Here is a 20,000-nt window from a genome sequence, read left to right on the forward strand (position 1 = left end):
TCCGGATGAACAAGTATTAAGGTGTAGGTATTCATTACTTACACAACCTTGCTATTTAGTAACTGCTAGAAAAGAAGACATGATTGCCCGTTTGCCACGTCTTCAAGAATTAATTTAGGTCAAGAAATTGTGAATCGCAGAGTTGAAGAGCAGGACCTAAATGCCAGCAGGCACCTTTTTGTGTTTCAGTCTATTTGAAAACCGTCACAGTTTTGAATAATCTTCGCATTAATGCATACGCCGATTGTTTCAATAGTTTGGACAATGGAATGCTCTTGTCTTAAGTTTTAAAAGTTGGTTTTTCGTGTTAGAAATGTAAGCATATTAGTATTCATGAAATATATATATATATATATATATATATATATATATATATATATATATATATATATATATATATATATATAAACATGCATAAATAGATGTATGCCTATATGTTCAATATAATAAATAAATAAATATATAATGAACGCTGTCAAAGCATCCTTCATGCACAATACCATGTTTGTAGTGTTTTGGAAAACTTATTTACGAATGTTTATATGTTGATTTTTTTTTAGTTTGTTTCCGGTTCGGCAATAGGCAATACATACCTATTTATTAGTGGACTACATTTTGTAAGAGGACATGTCCTCGGGTGTAATATGCTAAACCGCCTGTGAAGTCTGTTACCTCAAGATTTAGTCCAAGTATAATAGGCTCGGTAATCGGAATTTGCTTTGTTTTGCTCTGAGATTTTGTTAGCTTTCCATAGATAATTCCTCAAAAACATGCGACTCACGTGTTTAATCAGCATCCGTGAGTGTGACCGATTTGGGATTGTTGATCCCAAAACTGATTTAACATCAGAATAGCGTTTTTAAATTAATTTAATTCAACAAGTTGTTAATACAAAATAAGCCAAGACACAAAAGTTTCGTTTGAAGAAAGTGTAAAACAGAATATTTAATGACACTCGATAAATGATGTAAATACTGGTAGCCTAATAATCGGCCAGGTTATGCTGAAAAGGAATTAAAACGATAAAATCTAAAAGGTATAAACATACAAACATGCGTTAGATGTAAAATAACCAATACATTCACTTAAATAGGTTTAATTGCTCATTTTGAAAAAAGAGGGCCATTTAAAAATACAAATGCATGCATCGAAAATCTTTAGCGGATATGTAAAAAATAATAATAATGTAAACAGCAAAACATCTGTTAAAACTTTCTTCCATGTGAAGACGGGATGATTGGCTGTGGCATTTCTGCCAGTATGGCTGCTCACTGTGATGCACTGTATGACGGGGTTGCCTGGGTATAATATGCTATGTGTTCTTGTTTTATATATAAAATTTTGTACAGCATAGAATAAATAAAATAAGTTTTGCATAGAAATACAAGCCAGCTTTTTTACTGACCGATAGCTCAACGATGTTCTCAGCAAAACACACAAAAGGGTGATAATGCTTATTAAAATTTGAGTTGGGTCGTGTTGTCGATTTTGTTATGAGAGCTAAGGAAACGGTGTCCCCTGTGAGAGGATCTTTACTAAGTCATATATCTCCATCAAACAGGCTGAAATACTTGCTGGCATTTGAGAAATAAAAGTAAGGCGCGCTACCTCCAGGATACACGACTGGTAAAGGCATTGGAAGCATGCACCTTCCGAGCAGATTATTCTCTTTATATAAAGCTGGAAGCGGCACCGTCTTTCCAATATCACCGAACTCGCTGTTCGGTCCTTCAAGTTCAGTAGACAGTTGTCTTTTTAATTTATTCCGTCGATTCTGAAACCAGATTTTGACTTGAGTCTCGGTAAGCTGCAAGGAGTTCGCCAAGCACGCGCGCTCCGCGCTGCTCAGGTAGCGCTTCATGTCAAACGTAGATTCCAGTTGGAAGATCTGTCTTTTTGAAAATATAGTGCGCGTTTTCTTCTTCGTCATCAGTTTATTCTTCTTGCCGTTGTTCTTTTGCTGCGCGTCGTCGCAGCTGTCCGCGCTCTCGCTGCGCATGTCGACGGCTTTGAGCGCGTCCACAGTCGCATCCCCCTCTCTGTTGAGTTTATCTGAAATCCAGGCAGATGCTATTGATGTTTGTTCACGAAAAAAAAATATCACAGTTGGAAATACCACATTATAGCAGTTTTGTGCCGAAATCAAAAACAATATCTTACCAATGCCATGCAATCTTGCATCTGACCCTTCTTTACATGGATCCTCGCTCTCTCCGGGGTGATGAAGACAGCCATCCCGACACACCACGAGCGATGCCCTTGAATGACAGCTGTCAAAGTTTCTGCTGCTCGTCTTGGAGTTGAGGATATTGTCAATGGTGAACTTCAAAGAAGCGGGTCGACATGACGCGTCCTCCTTGCTCATATTCTCCGTTAGATGCGGGTCCGTGTCTGTGCCTCTTTTTCCCCCGTTTCATAAACTAGCGTCTCGATTCTCCGAACACCATCGCTCCACGACGCGCAGTGCTGCTGCGTTTGCCTAGGCTGTTAGTCCACTGACCGGAAGAGCACGATTCTCCATCGTTTATTGGTCATGAGAGTCAGACAGCACGGCGGCCAATGGCAGAGGGGGGTGGGAGCTTCAGATCAAACCTATCCAGACATCTGGCACACATACTTTAATATTTGAACTACACTGTGCTGCCTACTATTTTTAATGAGTGCTTTTAAGAAATGGAAAATAAATTCTGATTTTAGCATGGAGGCCAATTTTGCGACCTTCTCCAGTTCGTTTGATAACCCTTGTTGTGGCGTGTCAATTGGAGATGAAATAATGTTGAATTGCTTATACCAAATATTTTTAATTGACCCTTAAATTCCCTATAAATTTAATTATAGCTACTGTAAATTACATTTTCTATTTGCACGTAAGCCTATTTGGAATCCCCTATGGTTGTGTGCTGATGATTTACCAAAGTTTGTCTTTTTCATATAACAGCCTAGTTAATATTTTGTGGCAATACGTTGTTTTTGAAACGATTCTTCAGAACTTTAGCAGACGAAATTAACTATTTTGCTACTTTTTCATTAGCTGATTCATATAGGCATACATTTGATTAGTTATTTTTAAGTTTCTGTGGCTTTTTAATAATTTAGCTTGCTAATGATTGTTTTGAACATTGAAAGCATACATGGTCGATAATGTGTAATAAATATTATTTTATTGAGCCCCCGGTCACCACGATTAAGTTTTAATTGTCTTTTAAGCTTCGTATTCCAGAATTCCTTATTCGGGACTGTTTTAAAACGAAATAGCACATTTCAACACTTTATAAACCGTAATAAGTGTTTGCAGGTCTTAATACAATAGAATGATGTCGTCCCAAAAGTGTCTAATCTTATTATCCATATTAAGCCTTATTATTGTACTGTCTAATAGGCTACTGAATATGCTTTAGCCGTGTGCCTACAAGTAGGCTAACTTTTCATGGGATTTGTCAGCTATTGTATTTTGGCTTTATTCGTTTAAATTTGGATATTCTTTAAAATACTTTATGTAGCCTAAATCAGGACATGATTTAATTTAATGTTGCGTTTTCTGTTCAATATGTGAACTGTAAATATGAAGGCCTCGTGTTTGTGATTATGCCTAATAGTTACATAATTTACAAGTGGGATTATCTAAATGTAATATTTTGATTGTGTGTTTAATTTGGACACCAGTGGAAACATATATTTCATAAATCATAATACATGATCTTTTACCCCAGCTGTTCCGTAGTCTTGACCTCGAAGCACACACAGGCTCACACATCTCAGAAACCATGAAAACCAGCATTTACAGGAAAATCACATTGATTTAACGTGATTTGTTTATTTAAATTTATAGTGTGAAAAGTGACAAAACTTATAAATCGGTGGTTCTTAATAAAATATATTTGCACAAAGCATGTGTTGCCATTTTATTTACATAAGTGAAGGCGCCATGCACAGATTATATATTATAGACATTACAGTGGCAATTGACACAAACATGTCTATCTCGTGTGATCTTGTGATAATAGGTGTTTTCTTGTCTTTGGATGCAGCAGACATCCGTAGGCCTACTGCGGTTTCCAGCAGGATATGTGTATCAGTTATTGCACCATTCAAAATCATTAATCGATATGATTATTGTCATTGGGCTCCTGTATTGTCAGTTCAGCCAGTCTCCAAAGATCAGACAAGGCCTGTCATCTGCGATGTCATTAAATTCACTGAATGAGCAAAGGACGACAATGGATAGTTCACTGAATTTGAAAAGCCCATTAATGGTGGCGAGACTTGAGACCCGTTAAAACTGAGTGTCGACATGGGTGTAGCTTTATCGTGGTACAAGATCGGCACCCGTACAATCCGCTGAGAGTTGTGGTTAAAATTAACAGCCTCTAAATCCGCGGCCAGTTGTCTTTTCCATTTGTTTCGCCGGTTTTGAAACCAGATTTTCACCTGGGTCTCGGTCAGGTGCAGGGAGGCCGCGAGCCCCGCGCGCTCAGAGCTGCTGAGGTATCTCTTCATGTCGAATGTGGACTCTAGCTGGAAAACCTGGCTTCTGCTGAACACAGTTCGGGTCTTTTTCTTTCGGGCTGAGCCGGGTTCGGAAGTGTCTGGCCCCGAACGCTCATCGAAGAGCTGTCGAGCGTCGTCACCCTCGTCAACCGCACAACCGCTCATTTTTCGGTCCACTACTCCATCAAGAGGCTCAGAGGCCAAAGGGGTGTCTCTGTCGCTGCGGGAATATTCACTGGAATTGCGGCTTTCCTCTCTTGGACCTGAATAATGGTTAGATGGAATGTTTAAGCGTTTGAGAAGAAATGCATATTTTATTTGATTAGACAGTACTGTACAGCAGCATATCAAAAATATACCCTCTGTGTAGGCTATAATCTGGGCCTGCTCCCATATGTGCAATATTGTGTCCCCATATGCGGAGCCGGATCTCTCCCTGTGGCTTTCACAGCTTTACAGAGTTAACGAATCAGACAAACCAATTGCACTCTTAAGCCTTTAACGAGTTTGGGAAGTCTTTCATTGCAATTCAGCGGATCCACACATTCGGGCTGCTTTTGTTGGTTTTACCTAATGAGGCTTAAAACTAATGTGGACATGCCAGTGGCGTAATTGCTTCTGTACAGTAACACGGAGAATAATTATTCAGTTGGGAACTAATAATGAGCAAGTCAGTCTGCTCCATTAATGAAAAGCGCAGCCAATTCAAGCTTGTGCTCTCTTTTAAATTAGTCACCCATGTGGAGATCACTGTTTTGTTTAGAAAATCTTTAGGTTTTAAAGCAAAGCATTATGCTATTTGATTTTAACCATATGAACTGAATGAACGAGTCTATCCCATAACTTACTCTTGGAGGTTTCGCGTCCTTTCCACTCCAGCGGCGAGATCTCCGTCTTGAAGCCCGCGCTGGACGCTTGAACGCACATTTCTTTCCGATATGCGTTCGGGTAGCGCTTGAGAGCATTCGCTCTCTCCGTGCCATCGTTATCCTTTATTGGACAGACAGGCTTTTCTGTCCTACAAGAGCCAAGCAAATTCTCGATAAAAAACGACGAGCCCCTGGATGTGGTGGAAGTGTGCTGTTGCTGGCTTTTTTCATGCATGTCTTGAGCAAATATACCAGTTATAGAAATAGTCGGGTGATACGTGAATACCTCTAAGCAAAAAGTAACCAATCCTTTCTTTCCGGATATCCCACCATCGCTATCCTTTGTGCGTCCGCGGCGCCAGTACGGAAAGAAGCGGGGCTGTAGTAAAGAAAAATCCTAGTCGAGTCAAACGCTTAACAAGCGGAGGGCATTCTGCTATTGGACGACTACAATAGCAAATGGGATTACACGCGAAAGGGTAGGCTATTACCGGCTCCAGTTCGACTTCGCTTTTGATCGTGCCTCGGGGTCGGTGGAACCCCTGTCACAGAGGGCTTTATTTGGGTCAATTAGGGAGCAAATCAAAATACAGATAGTGGTTGAGCGCATCGCGTCAGCTGGGGATCTCGCAGAATCGGATGCTGCTCCGTCTATTGGTCGGATGGATCGCTACATCACAGCGACGTTACAGCAAACGCCACTGTTTGGCAAAGAGACAGCCTTCTTCGGGGTATCCCAGGATATGTTGTGCTGGGTTAATGCATTAAATACGTCTGTTAATGTGTTTAAACCACATCTAAAACATTCCAGATTTTTTAAGCTAATCGTGATCTGTAAAACACTAAGCTTTTTAGATCAGCCTTATTAGATATGTTTACCTACTGACCCATGATATTCGATTGAAAAATAGGCTGTTTATTCGAGCGTAAACGTTGTGAATTGAAATAAATAAGTTCATGAGTGTGTCTTTACATTATTAGGACAAATGCATGGATTTGGATTTCTGTTCAAATTTACACTTATTTCAGCTATTTTTTTTTAAACTCGCAAGATAGGAAAAACAGAACCTACAAATAATTCGTAATTCAGAATGAAAACGTTAATTAAATCTAGGTCCTATATTTTATCAATCTTAACGTATAATAAAAAAATTATCTAAAAGCATTTATTTCTGTTAGGAGCTATATAAATCACGGACATCAACCATATCATACGGGTAAAATGATTCTTACATTTGATATTTAAAAAAGCCTACTTTTAGTATAACGTGATTTGATAGCCATGTGTTTACGACAAAACATTTTAATACAATAAACAAATATATTCATAAATTTGAACAGCAATACCAAATAAAATACGGAGGAAATATGAAAGTAGGTCAAGTTTAAAATAAACAAAGAAATCTAAATTTATTTAGTTTGTTTACTTTTATGTAAACGATGTGATCTGACCTTTGTAATTGTTATTACTTCGACAACAGACAACAAATATTTTTAGATAGCCCAACGTCTTATTTAATAGCCTAAAGCAAATCTAAATGTTATCACAGTGATAATGCTTTTGCGACGACTCATCGTAATCATTTTCCGTACTTTTAATTAATGATTTGAGTGAAATTGAAAACTTAAAGTCTGTCATGTACTGTAAGTTAAATTCTGTTATTTAAATGTGTTTATACATGGAAAACATTAAAACGAGAAATACAGAAAACGTTTGGCATACATAACATAAAATGGTAATTTTTAATGTGCATATTAAAAGAAATATGGTTGTATTTTTCACTATTTTGGAATGATGTTAATAAGAAGACATTTTCCTATTTGGCGAATGTCTTCCAGTGCTGTTTTTGTTCTTGTTGTTGCTGCTCCGTTTAAAATACTAAAACGTTGCCAATCGAAGTTTATTGATATATAGGCCTATTCGTTTGAATGCATATGCTACATGCATATGCTTTCTTTTTCTTTCTTTCTTTCTTTCTTTCTTTCTTTCTTTCTTTCTTTCTTTCTTTCTTTCTTTCTTTCTTTCTTTCTTTCTTTCTTTCTTTCTCTTCATTGAAGGTGAAATGTTAAATAAATGACCGAAATGGACAAAAAGATTATTGCCATTAGCCTATTTAAAATGCATGAATTATGTTATTTGCATCGTCTATACGAAATAAATGTTTAAGGGTGTATTTTTTTAAAAAAATAAAGATACGTGATTATTCTGACATGAAAACCTCAACAAAATTATATTACTTCAGTGTTCTTGATTTAGTGAGATCAAATCCTAATTGTTTTCCGCTGTTTAAAATTGTTAAATAGCGTAAAACTGAGAACTTTGTTAAATTATTTCACGAACAATGTTATGAGACAGAACAGGAATTTCAGTAGTCATTTAAAGCATATTGTTTATTTTTAGGCCACTGTTATTTATGAAAAATAAATATTAGGCCTAATATTGTTTTATTTTTATCAAAATGCAATTCGAGTGTTTTTTTTTTAAAACGCAGACTTATCTGCCCACCCGTTTACATAACTGTTGCTATGTTTTGAACTATCTGATTGATTAATTTACGAAAAGAAAAAGAAAATACAAATTGTTGTCGTACTTGTTAACACCATGTAGCTAATAATGGCTAATCGATATATTTTTAATTTCAGTCAAGATCCAGTAAATTATAGAAAATTTATTTATTTATTTTGTTTATTATTAAATAAATCAATTTAAAATAAATAATTTTTGGCCTGTATATTAGCCTATGTTCTTTATATTATATTCTTTCAAGTAAATATTTTAGAGAATTCCCTTTAGTAGGCCTATTTAGAGAAGGGCCTGATTTGTATTTTTGCCAATATTGGCCAAACTGTGCTTGGCATGGTCTCTTGCAGACAACAAAGGCAAAATCAAAGTCACTTACTGTATATGAACAGGCTTAAAAAAAACGATCATGTGTGATACGTTGTTTCAGGTAAAATGATGTCTAGTTTGTTCTCTGTGGAAATTAATGCCTGTTTGCTTTTTAAACCATGGCTGATATCCCCACTAACTCACTCGCAGAGGTTTTGATGTATCGACTGGAGTTCTCTTCTCTACTTTCCTACTCTTTCTTCTTTATCTTGTGAGTGAGAGGCAGAGATTATTTAGCTCATATTACTGTGTGTACTTCAGGACTTTCCCTGATATGGCACCAAGTCCGACCCCCTGTATGCTAGGGCAGACAGCACTGGCCTCATGGGCATGTAACCCCACTGATCCTTATCCAGACTGGCATGGCCTTTTCACACTGGTGACCAGTATTGAAACCTTTAATGCGCGCTCTCTCTCTTTTCTTTCTTTTCTTTTTTCTCTCTCAACGCACATTACCTTTCTTCCATTTATTTAACTACCCTTTGCCCCCCGTTGTCTTTCACTATATGTCACATTTCTTTCCCATCACATGGATCATCCCTCCCATTACCTATATCTCTATGTTCACATGATGTCAGTTTTCTCTAAATAAGCTTCGAAAGATTTGTTTTACCACATGGTCCAAGCAACCATATTTCCTTCTAGGGATTGGACCAAGAAAGGAAATCTGAGCAAATAAACTAACCAAGTATCAAAAGGAAAAAAAAAGTATGGATTTGCTTGTTTGTTAAGATCCTTGTGCATTATCCTGTTGTGATGGCATAAGCTCTCATCATGGCCGTATACGAATATTAAAAGACTTAGATTAGATTAGCATATATGACCTAGTTCAGTTAAGTTCTGCATCCAACCTGTCACTCATTTGCTTCTGAAAACAGAGACTGATGGCGCTGCAATATAGGCTAAAGGCCTAGTCTAGTAATCCAATCAAGATATTATGTCTGTATCTTATTTCAGCCCCAAAATTTAAAGTTTCATTTGTGCAATTATTCTTCTGCATTTATCAATCCAGGCCCATGGAAAAAACGCATATTACTTTTTTTCTCGCAACAGTTTCAAAGTGAAATATCCAGTGGGCAAAGTTTTCTCAGAAATAAATATGGAAACGTTTTAGAGAGCATACTTAAACAAAAGATTCTTTATGTATGGTTCCATGAAAACTATTTAACACGAATAGAACTATTAGGCCATTGGTCAAATGATTATTAAAAATGGAAAAATAGAAAATATAATATGTTTCTATAAAGAAATGCTCAATGAACGTTTTTCGTGGGAGTATTGGCTAAATTAATCTATGGCACCGCTGCGAAAACCTCCTTCGACCATTTATTTCGTATCGCGGCAGTTTGGAAATCAGGTGTCTTGAGTGCGCATAAAGGTTATTTATTTGCCATGATTACAAAATAACTACACTTTATTTAATCTAAAACGTAACTGACAGACAGAACGATATAAATGTACCCTATCAGCTAAACTAGCAATGCTTTCAATTATTTAACTTTAAGTGATTTTGTCAAACGGTGTTTCACAGGACTTGGCTTCGAACGCTCCTCATCTCAAGCGCACTAGGTGCGAAAACGAACGACTTGACGGGAAATTACAGATATGAAGACAAATATGTTATGAAAACGGTACAGAATATACGTTTACAAATCATGCTCTGTGGTAAACGTTTTTGAGGAGATAATAGCATTGTGCAAGTGACCCTGCAGAGGTAATTGTAAACTTATTTACAGCCTTAAATAAAGTTGATAGGGGTTCACTGAGAAGTATAAAAGTTGATAATTTTAGTACATCTGTTGTTCATTTCAGTTGCAAATTGAAGCGAATTATATATAGTATATATAATTATGTATAAATACGAATACATTTTTGAAATTTTGCAAGGCACAGGTAACCTACTGTACGTGTCACATCGATCTTGGCGTTAAAAGAGGAGGCATGTGGTGTGACTATGAAGCCCCATCTGTTGGTGTGGTTACAGTAATGCAAGTAAAAGATGTGTAACTCACTTTGACATTATTATAATAGGCAAATTAGCAGAAGTGTATGTTCAGGCATCTTAAGATGTAAATAATAAGTCTGTATTGCAGACATTCCTCATAAGCAAAATTATCAAAGAGAGAACAAATATGCTAAAAGAATGCAGAACCATCCAGACGTTTATGTTACTCTGCTTACTAGTGCGTAACACACCCTAGGCTGTAAAGGCTTTGTTTAACGTGTGGCATGATGTGTGCGTGTGGGTTCAGAAACTCGCAAATTAATATTAAAAGCTCTTGCATGTGGGAAAATGTGCATTGTTTCCTTAATTTTTTCAGCACAGCCATTTAAAGAGTGTTGTCTGTTGGCTTGATAGAGATTTTTCAGTTTTTGAAACTCAGATTAGTTTACATTTATAATGTAATCCTAAATAAGTGTGTTTATAATAAAGAAAAGTAAAAACACATAAAATAGTTGAAAAGACTCTTTTTATTTGTTCAATAATGTTTACCAAACATTTTAACATTAACAAAATTCATCAAGTGATAAAAGCCTTCTCCCAAATATCAATAAGCATTTTGTCAATTTTATATATTGGAAAATCATATTTTTATATTTTGACTTTGGGAAAATAAAATTAATTAATTAAAAACTTGGTAATGTGTTGGAGATGTACAGTGCTTAGCATAAATTGTACACTGTATTTTGAAAATTAATATTTTTATCAATTTCTCAGTGAATAAAGGTAATGTATTTCGGTGCAATTAAACAAAACAGATTTATTAAACAGATATATTTATTAAAATAATAATAATAATAAATAAATATCTTTTGTTTTTCTTTAAATTTGTTCTTAAAAATATATATATATATATATATATATTGTATATATATATTGTATATATTGTATAATAATTATATATATATGTATATTTATATATATATATATATATATATATATATATATATATATATATATATATATATGTATATTTATATATATTTATATATATGTATATTTATATATATATATATATATATATATATATATATATATATATATATATATATATATATATATATATATATATATATATATATATATATATATATATATATTTATAATTTATTTATTTCACCAACACGTAAATTTGGGTTACTAATTTTTGGACCATTATTGTAAAATATTTTGTTAAATTAGCTTAAGATTTGGCTTCAGTACTGACTAATGTAATGCATATGCACGTAACTCTGTACAATTCTATGTTTGAATAAATTAATAAAATACATGACAAAAATTATAAACAATGATATTTTGGATAATATTTTAAACAATTCTGAAATAGATTTGGAAAAAGTTTTTTGCAGAGCAAATGTTTAGATTAAAATGATTATTGTTATTAATATGTTGTTGTTGTTGTTGTTTTTGTTGTTGTTGTTTTTGAAGATTTAAAGATGACTTTTCACCAGCAGTTTGAACCAAGTTTAGCAGTTGTTGTTGAAGGAATGTTGGTCTGTACAGCCGGTTGAACTGATGGATGGCAACATGGTTTTTGTGTTCAAAAGTTCAGTCAGTCATGACTTTTGTATGATTGTTAAAGACTGCTTGTTGTTTCCTAAAAGACAGTAGCTGGGTTCGGACTGGCTCTGCTATGCTTCTGTTTCGAGGACCCTTCATTTGACCCATTAAACTCTGCATTGACATCAGACACGTTTTCGGTCCAGGCATCTGCTGTGACTCTTTAGTGGTGCGGTCAGGCCGAACGCCCTCATGGTCTCTGCGGTCTGAACCTAGATTGAGTCGTCACCGTGAAATTGGACTTGATATATGGGCGGAGGTTGTGCTAAAGTTTTGCTGTGTTCTATGGCTAACAGTTAACCATTTTCTGAAACAAAGGGTTTGGAAAGAACCAGGTAAATGAAAACTGCATGAAAATTAAACTGTTGAACATATATTTTTGTAAAACTATAACATATTTTGGCATTAATTTGGATTATGCATCATATTAGTTACTATACAAACCTTTATGATGCTTTTGCTTTGTTTGTAAAAGAACATATAGTCCATCTGAATACTTTTATTCATTTTAGCTATGAATTAAAAAAGTGTTTATTAGCTATGAAAAAAGTTCCCAAAAAAAAAAGTTCCTTTTTTCAGGGTTTTTTTCAAAATGTAAAATCTTCTGGCTTTGCTGGAGTTATAACTATGGGTAGGCCCACATGGAATCTGTACGTGCAGAATTTTGCAGATTTCTGCAAATTTTTATCCCATCATTAATTCTGTTTATTTACTTGAGTAAATGTGTGTAAATCTAAATTTATTTAGTTTTTTTTAAATTATTTTATAAAAATATTGTTGACTAATCTGAAAATGTTCATCTTATTTATGTACAATGCAGTTTGTACAGTAATATTTTCTGTCTTTTAGTAGAGATTATATGACAGACTTGCTTTGTTTACCAAATAAAGTGAATCTAATGATTGGCAGTTTAAACACTAAATAGAAATTAAAAATGTATTACTTTTTATTTCACATATTAAAGTTTTAGTTATGATAATCCCAAAATAGTTCCGTAGAAATCCGCAGTTTTTATCAAAATTCTCAGCAGAAATAGCAAAAAAACGTCCGCAGATTCGTCTGGCCCTTGCTATAGGTTTGAGTATAATGTTAACAATATATTCTATAAAGGTCAGATTTTATTATATAGACCATTTCAATGTGGTCATGTCATTGTTCTATGAATATTTTTTGCTTATCAAACTATTTTATAACTGTAACAAAAGGCAGTTCAATAATAGCTTAATTTTAAAAAAGCTATCATAATATTATATATAGTAAAAATAAACATAACATTATTTATGCAGCTCTTTTTAGATTCTCGGAAGCCAAAGAAATTAAAAATGTAAAAAAGAAAATGCATTGGGACCATTGTTTTTGTTTACATCCCTCCAAATGATCTATAGCAGTGATTCTCAAACTTTTTTTATCAAGTACCACCTCAGAAAAAAATTGTCTTTCCAAGTACCACCAAAATGAGAAGTATTGAAATACAGTAGCTTAGTAGGCCCAGTAAAGCAGCTACAACTCTGCACAGTTAAAAAACGTGGCAGATTACCTCATGTGATTATCACACATATTCAGAAAATTATCTAAATGAAATAACAAAATGTTTATTTTAAACTAAAAGTTTGGGTTTTTCCAATTCTTTCTTAACTCTTCTGAAGTTACAATATGTAACAGTCAAAAATGCCCAGTTCTTTCCTCTCTGGGCTGGCTGCCTGTCAGGACATGGATTGATTTTAAACGATAATTATTTGTTTATAAATCCTTAAACGATCTGGCACCTCCTTATTTAGCAGATCCCCTACATGTATGTAATCCTGGCAAGTCAATAAGGTCATCTGATTCAGTTTTTTCTTTCTGAATCAAGATCCCGGTGTAAGCTAAGTGGGGATCAGGCTTTTGTTGTTATCGCCCCAAAATACTGGAACAAGCTTCCACCTCACAATAGACATGCTCCAACTTTATCTGTGTTTAAAAACCTTCTGATACGGCATCTTTGTTCTTTAACATTTGAGCCTTTTTAATGTTAAGGGGTTTGTCTTATGTTTGAGTTGTTATGTATGTGTTGTATGACTTGTTATTTCAAGTAGTATTGATGTGTTCAGCACTGTAGGCAACATGTGTTGTAAATAATGTGCTATATTCAGTTGCAATCAGAGTTGTTAACCCCCCTTTGAAAATCTGTTTATTTTTAAAATATTTCCCAAGTTATGTTTAACAAAGCAAGGAAATTTTCAGAGTATGTCTGATCATAGTTTTTTCGTCTGAAGAAAGTCTTAGTTGTTTTATTTCGGCTAGAGAATAAAAGCAGTTATTAATTTTTTTAAAAACATTTTGAGGTCAAAATTATTATCCCCTTTAAGCTATATTTTTTAATGTTCTCCAGAACAAACCATCTTTATATACAATAACTTTATTAACCTAATTACCCAAATCTGCCTAGTTAATAGTTAAAATATTATTTACTGTCTTCATGGCAAAGATAAAATAAGTCAGTTATTAGAAATGAGTTATTAAAACTATTATGTTCAGAAATCTTCTCTCCATTAAACAGAAATTAGGGAAAAAATAAACAAGGGACTAATAATTCAAGGGGTTTAATAATTCTGATTGCAACTTTAAATAAACTAACCTACTAGCTAATAATATTGGCATTGTGTTGATTGAATATGTATATAATGACTACAAACATGTTTGAAAACATGACATCTCTTTTTATCGAACTCTTGTTTTTTTATGCAGTAATTTTAGAAGAAATGTCATCAGTTGTAAGTTATTCTTTACTTATTCTTCATGGGTTTGAGTTATTCTTTATTCAAACCCATACCTCCTGAAATTGTTTTCTAATTTTCTCTGGAAAAATGATTTGCAGTACAAATTAAATAATCAAACTAAATTAGATTTGAAAGAAAGAACTTTGAACCAACTTCACACATTCTCTAAAATCCTCTATAAACCTCTCTGAATGCAGTTACGTAGTGTTCGAGTTTTTTGTTCAGTTGGACAGATTGTTTGTACCGGTTTACAGCACTGAGAATTTTCTAGAAGAACAACATAATAGCCTCGTTAGTGCAGGATTTTATCTATTTATTTTTCAGCTTGGCCTAAAACGTCAGTTTATCTTCTTTATCAGCTGGAGGTTTTTAATGAAGAATGTCTGTTTGTTTAACCTCTTCATGCTATGTTGCCCCCTGTCAACCCCAGCTCGTCATGCAGCCCGCGAGGAGGTGAAAATGTGAGCTTTTTAAGCGCAGTTCGGATCAAACTAAAAATTCCACAGCTTAATCTTTCAACCTCGAATAAAAGAGAGAGAGAGACAGAGAGAAATGTAACAAAAGCTGAACCGTGTAGCCTGGCTTATTTGATTGATTTCATTGAAAGCGTAACATTTTCAATGAAGCTAGAAGTCGGAATGTATCATGTAGTTTTGGTTTTACATAACATTTTGACCTTGGTCAGGTTTGCAGTACATTTTTATTTCCAAAACACTGCAGAAATGTTTTGAAAACTAGAAATGTAAATGCATAAGAAAACAAACCCCTTTGTAACATGGAAAAAACGTGCATGGGTTAAAAGGATTTAGCAGTAGGCTTTTAACTGAAATAATATGCTTACTTACAATTAGATCTCTTTACGGATTTGCTAGTTAATGCCATTTCGCATCACAGCTTGTATTAAGAAAGAATTCAGGCAACAAAAATTAAACAGAACTGCTTGAATTGAATACTTATTTTCTAAGTTTTATGAAAGGATTTGCATTTTACTTCATAGTTTTTATGCTTACATAATTGTAAGTTAACAGTTATTATTTATTTTCCTTTCATTCAGATCCACACAAGTAGTAAAAAAATGAATGTACAATCCTTGCCTTATTCATTTGAAGGCTGACTTGTTTTAAGACTGGTTTTGTGTTTGTGTTGTCATTTTACATGTCTGGTTTATCATCCCAAGCCCAGGTTCTGATTTCTTGACTTCATCTCCTTGACTGAGTTTATTTAATCTGACAATTAACTGGTTGTTACATGGGGAGATGCAGTGCACGCTTTACTGAACTGTTGTTGCTGGATGAAGGGATTGCGTGAGAAAGAAATAGGAGAAAGAGGACACAAAGAATGTGCAATGTTAAGACTCCCGTAAGCAAGTAAGGTCATAGGCAATTTTGGATTCTAAAGAAACTTAAAAATAAAACATCTGTCAATGTATATTTTATTAGAAATTCACTGTTGATCACATTCATGAAATGTTTTTCACATTTAAAATTTTATTTTAGTACCGTGATCTCTGCTCTGACCACATTTGATGTTGAAAATGTTATATGTGAAGTTGAACAAAGAGGTTTTTATTAATATTTGTAGTTGTTTGAAACAATATATTCCCATGTTGGACATGTAAATTACACTCTTAAAATATAAAGGTGGTTTTCCAAATGACACTATAAGAAACTTGTTTGAATTCCTAGTGAAAAGTTCATCAAGCAAAAACCATATTTTAAATTCATAGTGTGAAGAACATTTATAATGAAAATAGCTAATTTCTCCACTGTTTTCATAGATGTAAAACATTACTTATTGAAGTATATTACTAGAAAATGTGGATGTATGTGGGATGTAGTTTATTTTGTAGAGTAATCTTTCAGTTGAGAATTGTGTAAAGAGAGTTTAGTGGATAAAATGTTTCCAATTAAGTTAAAGGTTTGTCATTGATCCAATAATGCCAATTAAGAAAGTATATTTTTGGAAATTGGATGTGTGTTGTATTTTACAGTTTATTTTTGTAGAGTAATCTTTTAGTAGACAGTTCTTAAACACTAAAAAATCACAATGAACTTTATCAGTAAAAGTTTGTAACCTTTTGATTGTATTTAATTTATCAGTTTTTTTTTATGTTTGTTGTCAGATTCCTTAGAACCAATCTAAAATTGGTAACATGAATACTATTACATTTAATCAGTTGAACATATAATATGGTATAAATATGTCTAGCTGTAGAAAAAGCCAAATCTAGTTAAATTCTATGAGATTGGTTTACTTAATATACTGGGGGAAGATTGATGCGGCTCTGTACTCCACACAATTTATTGTGAAGTTGAACAAAGAGATTTTTATTGACATTTAAGTTGTTTGGAACAATATATTGTCATGTTGGACGTGTAAATTACACTCCTAAAATAAAGTTGTTTTTTCCGATAATACTATAAGAAGCTTGTTTGAATTTTTAGTGAAAAGTTCATCAAGCAGCTATATTTTTAATTCATCATGTGAAGAACATTTAGAATAAAAATAGCCCATTTCCCCACTGAAAATATATATTTTATGTAGAATGAAATGTTTTTATGGATGTTAAAAGTTCCTCCAGAAAATCTGGATTTATGTGGTATTTAGTTTATTTTGTAGAGTTATCTTTCAGTTGAGAATTGTGTAAAGAGTGTTGATAGGAATGAATGTTCAAAGTTCCTTATCGATCCATCAATGCCAATTAAGAAACTACATTTTTAGAAATTGGATGTGTGTGGTATTTTACAATGTATTTTTGTAGTGTAATCTTTTAATAGACGGTTCTTAAAAGAAAGCTTTTTTGTAAACCAAAAAAGAATCTATGGTACAATGGAAAGATTTCACATTCAAATAAAGAATCACAATGATCTTGATCATTAACTGATTATAACTTTTGATTTGCTTAATTTGTCAGTTTTTTTAATCTAAATCTAAACCATCTTAATCTGTTAAAATAAATATAAAATAAAAAATAAATTCTATTAATCAGTTAAAAGACATGAGCACTCTCAGAAATAAAGGCACGTGAGCTTTCACTGGGGTGGTACCTTTTCAAAAGGAACAAATTTGTAACTAAAAGGTCCATATTAATACCTCAAGAGTACATATTAGAACCTAAAAAGTACAGTGTTCCTCTTAAAAAAGTAAAGTGTTCCTCTTAAAATCTTTAGATACTAACATACTTTTAAGGTACCATTATGTATCCTTAAAGTACAAACGTGTATCTTTTGAAAAGGTACCACCCCAGTGACAGTTCGCGTACCTTTATTTCTTAGAGTGCATGGTCTAAAAGCTAAGATCCAATTAGTTAAATTCTATGAGATCCATAACCCACACAATAGATTAATTAATATGAAGCATTTACAACACATTGGATTCATTGAAATTATTACATATATCAATCACGTGAAGTTTGTTAGTTCAATTATGTTATAAGTATGTTATCCAAATGATTGGAAATTCATAAGCAATCAGAATACATACTTATTTGTAAGTCCTAAATATTTTTTTTGAGTTTCAACATGTGTATCTCCATCTGGCACCCTCAAAAACTGATTTTCTTTTTCTCTATTTTTAAAGGCAGATTATTATATTATGTCTATACACAGATACATTGGTTAGCAACTACACAGGCTTAGAAAACCATCTGTATTGACTAATACGTAACATCTTTTTTTTTTTTTTTGTGAGAAGAAGAAAAAGGGGGGGAGCACTTGGATGTCAGGAGGGATCCTCTTTCAATCGCCAAGTTTAAAACTAATGGGCAACTTTATTCAAAAGGACAGAAAAACGACATTACCTCACTGTATTAGCCGGCCTGATGGTGAATCAGTATAATATATGAAGGGTAGCCCAGTCATCCCTCCATCTCTGCTTCTTGGGGATGGATTGCTCATGCCTGTGGTAATTGGTGAGCCTGTTTGGGGAGTGCTGATTAAAGATGGATGTGGGGAGTGGAGGCAGGACTGGGTTAACAGAAAGCGACAGGAAAGATGAAAGGCGGTGGTATTAATGCGTTGCCCAGAGGAGAGCAGCCCAGCCTGGAGACGCTTGTTTTTCACTCTGTTTGTCACGCAAGTTTCTTGCCCCGCCCACCCCGAGTGCTCACAGGCCACTCCCACTCGCTCTTTATTCTCTGTCTGTTACGCCTGACTATCTCTGCTGTGTTGTGGTGGTGCTTCTCAATTGTATGTTCTGCGCTTTGTCTCTGTTTGTACCTGTCGCTCTGTCAATCTTCTAAATTTTGTCAGTTTTTCAATCTTGTCATCATCTTTTTTTCTCTTCTCTTTTCTGCATGTGTTTTGTAATGGGTAAATGTATGTTTGTGTGTGTAGGTCAGACAGTGAAAACAAATGCTGGTTTAAAGTAGCTTCAAGTGCTTTTCATTAATTAATTAGAATTGAAATACTTGAATCCCTCTTTGGCTCACCCTTTTATTTCTCTCAGTAGAATGTTACTAAAATATTGGATGTGTAGATGAAATAAAATAATATAATAATAATAATAATAACAATATTATTTTGTATTTCAATAATAACAATATATGTTTATATATAATATAATCAATATTTTTGTGGAATTAAATGTTTCCATGGATGTTAAAAGTTCATCATTGGAGTATGGTACTAGAAAATGTGGATGCATTTGGTATTTGGTTTATTTTGTAGAGTAATCTTTTAGTTGAGAATTGTGTTACGAATTTTTAGTGGAATTAAATGTTTCCATTGATGGTTAAAGTTACTCATTGATCCATCAATGCCAATTAAGAAAGTATATTTTTTGAAAATTGGATGTGTGTTGTATTTTACAGTTTATTTTTGTAGAGTAATCTTTCAGTAGACAGTTCTTAAACACTAAAAAACCACAATGAACTTTATCATTAACAGTTTGTAACCTTTTGATTTTATTTAATTTGTCAGGTTTTTAAGGACCAATCTAAATCTGTTAAAATGAAAACTGTTAGATTTAATCAGTTGAAAGATATTGACTGTGGTATATAATGATATAAGACTGTGGTATAAATATATCTAGACTTTTCTACTTTAGTACCATTTTACATTTTTATAAAATCTTATAAAAATATTGTTGATCCAAGCATTGTGCTTGGATCAACAATATTTGGCTCTTTTATGATCTTCTCCAAAGGTAATAATTTTTATATATTAAAACATTTGTAAAAGTATTATAATATAGTTTTATTTGTTAACAGTGGTAGTAATTATTAGTTTTCTGCACATGTTCTATATTGTTATTATATAAAGCCTGAGATATATATTTTATAACATTTATTAACCCTTGGTAACGTCAGTAAAAATACATTGTTTTAGTTTACCGTGCACTAACTACTGTTGACAAATACAACTCTATAGTTCTAGGTCTTTAAAATATTTTAATAATGATAATAGTAGGGTTTTATAAATGTTAGTTTGATT

General features: G+C 33.5%; 3 protein-coding genes across 25 annotated transcripts in view; 1 reads left to right on the forward strand and 2 right to left on the reverse strand.

Annotated features, from left to right (window-relative positions):
• LOC147837446 (uncharacterized) overlaps positions 1 to 20,000 on the forward strand; it is a 287,795-nt gene that overhangs the window by 71,808 nt on the left and 195,987 nt on the right. The window lies entirely within an intron of this gene.
• hmx4 (H6 family homeobox 4) lies at positions 915 to 2,497 on the reverse strand. 2 transcript variants are annotated; one of them, XM_087236337.1, is made up of 2 exons: positions 2,161 to 2,497; positions 915 to 2,070 (listed from the first exon to the last, which is right to left on the reverse strand). In XM_087236337.1, exons 1-2 carry the CDS (start codon positions 2,363 to 2,365, stop codon positions 1,541 to 1,543), a joined length of 735 nt encoding a protein of 244 aa, XP_087092463.1. In that variant the 5' UTR covers positions 2,366 to 2,497; the 3' UTR covers positions 915 to 1,540. The 2 variants fall into 2 exon arrangements, with proteins under 2 accessions (XP_087092463.1, NP_001038836.2); NM_001045371.1 differs by having other exon boundaries at positions 915 to 2,052; positions 2,161 to 2,442.
• Positions 4,159 to 5,592, reverse strand: hmx1 (H6 family homeobox 1). Its single transcript, NM_001113526.1, is given in 2 exon segments — positions 4,159 to 4,751; positions 5,337 to 5,592. Coding segments are annotated over 2 exon segments (849 nt in total).

This window comes from Danio rerio, chromosome 1 (assembly GCF_052040795.2).
Source record: "Danio rerio strain M-AB ecotype USA chromosome 1, GRCz13ab, whole genome shotgun sequence".
In the NCBI taxonomy this organism is placed as follows: domain Eukaryota; kingdom Metazoa; phylum Chordata; class Actinopteri; order Cypriniformes; family Danionidae; genus Danio; species Danio rerio.

What these genes read in the sequence shown, in the direction of transcription:
- hmx4 (XM_087236337.1), bottom strand. Translation starts at nt 2,365, where the DNA reads ATGAGCAAGGAGGACGCGTCATGTCGACCCGCTTCTTTGAAGTTCACC. An exon ending in TGCAAGATTGCATGGCATTG is followed by an intron (nt 2,071 to 2,160) that starts GTAAGATATTGT and finishes AAACATCAATAG; the next exon opens with CATCTGCCTGGATTTCAGAT.